General features: G+C 46.3%; 1 protein-coding gene across 1 annotated transcript; it reads left to right on the forward strand.

Annotated features, from left to right (window-relative positions):
• Positions 10-6371, forward strand: CENPM (centromere protein M). The gene is made up of 6 exons (XM_021383697.1): positions 10-120; positions 457-536; positions 1805-1903; positions 2656-2735; positions 3745-3836; positions 4982-6371. Exons 1-6 carry the CDS (start codon positions 19-21, stop codon positions 5105-5107), a joined length of 579 nt encoding a protein of 192 aa, XP_021239372.1. The 5' UTR covers positions 10-18; the 3' UTR covers positions 5108-6371.

The raw sequence follows: 6967 nt of genomic DNA on the forward strand, positions 1-6967 counted from the left end.
CGCCCCTGGCGTGACGTCATGCGAGGCGGGCGTTTTCAAATCGCTGCGCGGCCGGCGGCGGGGATGGCGGTGCTACGGCCCTTCGATAAGCTGCCGGAGCTCAACACCGCCACCATACTGGTAGGTCTGCGGTGCCCCGGGAGGCCCCGGTCCTCTAGCCCCAGCCCTTTCCCGACCCGGTCCGGATCCGTTCGGCCCGGTCCCGCTGGCCCAGCGCCCAGCCCCACCGCGCCCATCTCCTCGGCCTCAACGGCTGCGGTGGCCTCGCCCCTTCCCCCCCTTCCCTGGGCCACTGTATGCAGCTGTCAGCCCCGCCCATTCGGCTGGGATAGGCCGCCGGGCTGCTGTATGCAAATGAGAGAGTCCTCCCCGTTGCCGGGATAGGGCGCCGGGCTGCTGTATGCAAATGAGATTAACCTGAACCTCCCCGTGTGACCGCTGCCTGTCGCCCCGCAGCTGGTGGGCGCGGAGGGCGGCTCGCTGCAGCAGCTGGCCGAGGACATGCTGCGAGAGAAGAAGGACTTCAACATCAACATGTGAGTGAGCGAGCGGGCGGGGGTGGGTGCCCCTGCGTGGAGAGGGGGTGCTGCTGGTCTGCTCCTTGTGGTTCTGCCCCACTAATGCGTGGCCAGCTCTCTGGGAAAGAAGTTTGGGAGTCGCTGGAAATGGGGGTGGAAGCAATAGGCACTTACCCATCACGTTTCCTGCACGCATTACAGGGCTTTGCGAGCCCCTCACACCAATGCTTCATAGCATGCGTCTGGAGGCTCCTGACATTTCCTTTTCCCCAAATGTCACAGTCAGTGTGTAATCTTGTTTGTATTACAGCGCGCCTTTTAGTCATGCTTTACTCATCTCTTGTGCTGTTTTAGAATGCTTCTGTTTAGTGTTTTCTTCCTTGTTTATAGGAAACAAAACACCTTCGTTCAGGGACTGGCAGCCAAAACTACAAACTGCACGCGGATAGCAGAAAACTGGGACAAACTGCACAGTCTCTAAGACTGATTGCTACAAGTGGCATTTCCCAAGGAGACCAAAAGCAATGTTTCTCTTTTGGCTTCTAGAAATGAAGTGCATTGAGAAAGATGGAAATTCCAGGAGTTTTGTTCTTCCGATCTTTTTTTTTTTTTATGATCTTCCAAAAAACGTGGTGCTGTTAGTATTCTTCCCTGGTCCCTTCCAACCTAATCCTTTCTGTGGTTCTCTATGCACTACAGGTGCCTTTGGAAGAGATACAAGCCCTGTAATTCCTCCCACAGCTGTATCAGCAGCGGCACTGCTGTGTAAGAGGACACCTAAACTATCCTTGTAACTTCTGAGACAGTGAAAGGGAAGAGTAACCCTATCACAGGAGCACTGAGCCCTCCCCAAGTTACACTTCCTCTATAAAGCTGTATGAGTGATACATGTTTGATTTGAAGTCTGAGAAAGTAGCAAGTGTAACAAAATATACCCACGGGAGCATCAGAGCTCACTTTGTTGGGAAGGTCTATAAGAGTTAAATGCTATGACTGCTGTACACATCTATAAGGAGAATTTTTTTTTCTTGTTATGCTCTGTTAAGCCTCCCATTATAAACATCTGGGATTAGCAAGTATGTGGCTGTCAGCAGCTCAGAATAGGCTTAAGAGAGAGATGAGAATCCAAAAGAATCTCCATATCTCCTTGGTGCCTAATTACTTCACAGTTAGCTGGCTTCCTGGTTATGTGTTACGTGGTGAGCTGCAATGGCTGAGTGGTTGTGGTTAAGTGGGTGCTGCCTTGCCAAGCTATTTGTTAAACCGGCAAATTTATTTTCTTTCAGCCACCTTGCATCATCCCTCCCCTTACCTTCAGAGAGGGATCACCTTCGGCCCAGGATAGATCTGATTGCATTTGTTATTGACATCAAGAGCAAATACAGGTAAAAGAAGGGCATAAATACAAACTCTTTCCTGAATTCATGTCTAAATCTACACTTTTGTGTCAGAATCACTGGATTTTAAACCCAAGATTTGCTGTGGTAGAACATCTCTACCTAATAATTAGCCAGCTGCCATGCCTGTGTTCCCTCTTCACTGGCACTGCTGGCCACGTGACATCGGCACTACGCAAGTCTCCAGTCAGAAAGGGAAGGTCTGCAGGGGCTGATGTCTTTTGTCTCATCTTTGTGGAAGTTGTATTCGTGTCCCTGGGCCATAAGCAAAGATTCACTAGGGCACAAAAGTCAGCATCTTTTTACTGACTTAACTTTTGACTGATGATCCTGGGCTCTCATTTACCAAAATGACAGGCCCAGCTGCACGCTTGCAGCACAGATGGTGCTGCAGAAATGTGTGGGTTAGCTTTTTTGAAAGAGCCTAAGGAGTGCTGAATTCTCATTGGATGTTAATGAGTTTGGACGCTTAGCGTTCTCAAACCTTTTAGGACGCCATTCAAACTAAGCCTAACTGTTGAGTCTAGAGTAGAAAGGATATTTTATGGATTATTAAACAGATGTGGGTATTCCAGAGGTCCCTGATGCCATGCTCTTAGCGTAATTCTGCCGGCTCACAAATCAGCAGATGTTAACATCATGGGTTTTCCAACTGTGCTTCTGAAAGTTATTCCCTTTGTCCTCATGCTGTGCTGGTTTCACCTTCCTGTCCAACTGGATTGTCTGTGCTTTTCTGACAGCTTGAAGAATATTCAAGCTTCACTAGCTTATGTGGATGTCAGATTCTTCCTGGGGAAAGTGTGCTTCCTTGTCACCGGGGGTACGTATGGCATCTGCCCCCTCCCTCCTCTCTGAGCAGAACAGCTTGCTATTACTTTCCTTAAAGCAAAGCAGTGGCTTAATTTGAAACAAAACAAAAGTGGTCAGTGGATTTATCAAAGCTTTGTTTAAATGTATTTGAGCTCATCTGCTTATTTTTTCCTTGGGTAAAACATGGTTCTCTTCTCTCGTGCTCATGTGCCCTTTTTGCTTTTGCCATTCAGACCTCCTTCCCCTCATTCTTGAATATGAACTGTATTATTAATTTATTATTTTTTGTGCCATTCCAGACTGCTCTTGTATCTGCTCTGGCAGATTAGTCTTAACGATAGTCTCAATTAGCAATGAGGAGCATATGATACTGTGGTAATAAAATGAATTTAAGTGGATGAGCTACTAAACTATTAAGTATAGTTTTAGTACAAGACTGTGATCCCTGCTGTGTGCTATCTGGCCCCATTGTGTCTCATATAATTCTCTTTCACTGTCTCTCCTGAGTGAAGAGGGTAATTTCCTGCACCACTTCTCTACTTCAGCTCTGAGGAACTGGGAGGGCCAACCCATCCTGCTGGGTGTTGTAACAGAAATGCTGTGTCCCTGGAATTTGAGGTTCAGAAGGCCTTATTTAGGGGTGAGAAAGAGCCTTAGTGTAGTCTTGTGTTGCAGCTCTCCTGATGGATTGAGGCCCTTGGAGACACAAATACCCTGTCAGGGCTTCTGATTAACGAGTGGAAGATTCTGTCCTGCTGATAAAGTACTGTCTGATCCCTTATCCCAAATGTTAACACTGCAGTACTCAGTAATGTGGCGATACTATTCCTGCTGTCAGTATTATGGAAGACTTCTGTGCTAATTCCATTGCGCATCTTGTGCCATTCTGTACTGCTCACTGTTGCTTTACCTTCTGTGATGCTGTCAAAACTAGCTGTGGATCATTTTGCAGATGCAGAACTTCTCAGTACTTCACTGAATGTTGATAATGGGGCTTGTAATGCAGAAAACTTCTGTAGTTGGCAGGGTGAATAACTGCAGCGTAGAGACGAATGCTATCTGGAAACTGGGAGAAGACTACTGCAGTCCTGTGATATTCTGTGAGCTGGAGGTAAAGTTCCTGTTTGGTTTCTGAAGGGATTTGGAAGTTCCACTGCACTCTGATCTTCAGTATCATTATTATGTTAGCAATAAATATACATACATATGCCATTGTTGTATGTAAGCAGTGTCAGAGACCAGACTTTCTGCAATAGATAAGAGTCTGACTGTCCTTGAAGTGAGTCTTACAGATTCCCTGCACCTTCTGGTGCTACATCAAAGCCTCAGAAAACCAAGCCTGAATTATGAAAAGCTTCTCTGATGTGCAAAGCCTTGGTACATTTGTTCCTCAAAGTATTTTCTCTTCCTGGGATCCCCAAAGCTGTTTGCTGTGTGCCCTTCTTGCCCACACAGTGCTCCTGGTAGCCAGGCTTTGTTGCTTCGTGTAGCAATCAGAAGGACCAACAAGATGGTAAAGGTGTTACAAAAGAGGTGGAAGGACTGGCACGATAGCAAGATGCTACAAAGGAAGGGAAGTAGATCACTCACCTGTATCAGAAGATTCTCAGTTGGCAGAGAAAATCTTCCACCAAGGAGGGATCTCTAGAAAGAGATCCTTCCTTAGTGGCACTCAGCCCTTAAATGAGGCCTAAGAGGGGTGGAGGCTCCACCCCTTCTGGTCACACAGTGAATTGCCTTCACCTGTGCTCCGAGGGCTGACTGGGTCTTTCCTCCAGGTGCTCAATCAGTGGTTCAGGCCATGACTCAGCAGTTCCCATACACTTCACGTGCTGTTTTGTAGTATGAGTTGCCACTCTTTCCAGTTATCTGCTTGGTCTGAAAAGCTGACAGGAGTTGGCGTTCAACAGTGGCACACTTTACTTTTCCATTTAATAATTATTCCACTGTCAGGGATTGCTTCCTTATCAGCAGATAATATTTGTGCCTTTAGCAATCCTTCTGTTTGCCCCTCCCTCTCTCAGCAAATCAGAATCAGTGAGTTTGGGCACTTAAAACTTTCTTAGGATTTTCAGCTGGCATAACTCTGCCCCTCCTCTAGCATTCGGGGAGTAAATGGATCTCATGGGTGTTTTCTGTAACTAGCAGCTCTGAATCATACTTAGAGCTGGTTCCAGTTCTTTCTTTTATCACAGTTAATCACTGCTTTTCTTTTTTTTTCCTATTGATTAAGTAACTTCTCTGTTCTGCTTCCAGCTGGAAGGGATACGAGTTGCCACCGCTCAGCGACTTCTCCGGATGTTACAGATCTGTGCTGGTCGCGTACCAGGAGTTTCTGCCTTGTACTTCAGCTTGCTGATGAGGAACTCTGCTGGTGATTAGCCTCTTGATGAGAAAATTTATCCAGATTCATCATTTTTCTTTACTTCCAGGCGTCTGAGCTGCTGCAGTTGGAATCGCACTGGGAAGCTTTCTTGCCTGATTTGTTGCAACCACTCATCCAGAGCTGTTTGTAGTTGCTAGTCTATCAAAAAATCTTGATTCCTATTGAGTGAATAAGGTGTAGGTGAAGAGAGGATAGTTTGAATTAGGGATCCCTATCTGTTATTACATTTGAATGCTGTTGTGTGATGGATTTTTGGATTTCGGCCACTTTGCTAGTGGCCAGGAGCTGCATGTTCTCCTGATATTCTCTCGGTAAAACAGGCCACTATCCCAGATGCTGCTTATCATGGTTGAGAGTCTTAATTTCTGTAGGCAGCAGGTGTGGCAGCAGGCTTCTGCTTCCTCTCAACAGAAATATAGCACCTTGGACTACTGCAGAACCTCACTGCAGAGTTTGTTTCCCCACTAAGAGAGTAACAAGGAAGAAAGGCAGTCCTGCAGCTTCAAGATATACTGCAATTGGCAGTTAATGATCCAGCTGTGTGAGCATCTGCCCGCTGAAGGCCTCAGCGTTCCTGTGCCTGGTACATAACTAGGGAGGAAGGGACCAAAGAAGATAATCTAGCACTTTAGCTTTCTTTTACATCTTTAGAGAAAAAGGCGCTATCTATCTCTTAAGCCCAAGATAATGTGATTTGAACAGCTGTGGACTGTACTGCTGCAAGTCAGCTCCTGCAAACCAAGGAGAGATTTTCTGAAGATGTCAAACTTTCTGTGAGTTGAGAAATGAGGAGGGCTGTAATAGAGTGTGGCAGTACCTGGGTTTCAGCCCTTACAGGCAGGCCATAGTAGGAGAAACTTGCAGCTGCTAGTGGAAATCAGCCAGAATTGTTTTATTTTATTTTTTTTTCTTCTCCTCTCATGCTCCCAAAGAATCAAATCTAAGAGTAATGGAAGTTGCTGGCCTCCAGCAAGCCTCTGCAAATTGGGCAGTTCAGCTTCAAAGAGCTGCAGGACCGCACTCATCCCTCCAGCATCTGTAGGGCTGAGGCTCTGTGCTCTGGGGCCAACCAGAGATGAAAGCCAACTGGACTATAGCAGCATACTGGAAACACACAGTATCTCTTGCAAGTTGGGCATATGATGTGTACAATTTTTTGACTAATAGCTTCCTATCAGCAGTAACTCATACCTTATTCTTACTGCTAGTCAATAGTGTGTTTTGGATTTTTATATTAATAAAATATGTAGTATTTATTTATATGCTTTCTTTGTTTAGGTCTGTGGGATGCGCTCTAAAACCTATGAATGCTTTCCCCAATTAGCCCTGGCAGTTAAACTGGTCCTTGCTGGCGTTTCAAACACCCTGTGAGTTCAGGGACTTGATGGGCTGCAGTCACTGCCTCAGCCACGTGGTGGTGGCAGAACCTTTCCAAATATGATCCTTCCGTAGGCTGAATTGAGCCACCTTTCAGAATAGAGTGCTTCTTGAAACACTGGGCTGTTTCTTACCCAGAATTGCATGCCAGGTAGAAATGAAGTCCTGACAGAATCTGTTAAGCTCTTCTCTGGTTTATCTTAATCCCTAATAGCCTGCTTTAATGTTCCTAGGTGCGGAGCTGTAGCTGCATGTGCTGTTTTTCTTAGCTTGTTTCTGACATCTGTCTGTGAGCGGGAGAAAGCAGCACTGCAGGCTTAATCAACTGTGAGTGTTGGCAGTCCTTGCAAAGACAGCTCAGCAAGGCACAAAGCCTGTATCCTTGCTCAGAGGACACACAAATCCCAGCTCCAGTTGTTTTGTTGCTGGCAGGGGAGAGATAGGTTGTTTGTCAGCTGGAACAAAGGAGCTAAACCGCT

Source organism: Numida meleagris, chromosome 1 (genome assembly GCF_002078875.1).
Source record: "Numida meleagris isolate 19003 breed g44 Domestic line chromosome 1, NumMel1.0, whole genome shotgun sequence".
Taxonomy (NCBI): Eukaryota; Metazoa; Chordata; class Aves; order Galliformes; family Numididae; genus Numida; species Numida meleagris.

What these genes read in the sequence shown, in the direction of transcription:
- CENPM (XM_021383697.1), top strand. Translation starts at nt 19, where the DNA reads ATGCGAGGCGGGCGTTTTCAAATCGCTGCGCGGCCGGCGGCGGGGATG. An exon ending in GACATCAAGAGCAAATACAG is followed by an intron (nt 1,904 to 2,655) that starts GTAAAAGAAGGG and finishes CTTTTCTGACAG; the next exon opens with CTTGAAGAATATTCAAGCTT. An exon ending in TGATATTCTGTGAGCTGGAG is followed by an intron (nt 3,837 to 4,981) that starts GTAAAGTTCCTG and finishes TTCTGCTTCCAG; the next exon opens with CTGGAAGGGATACGAGTTGC.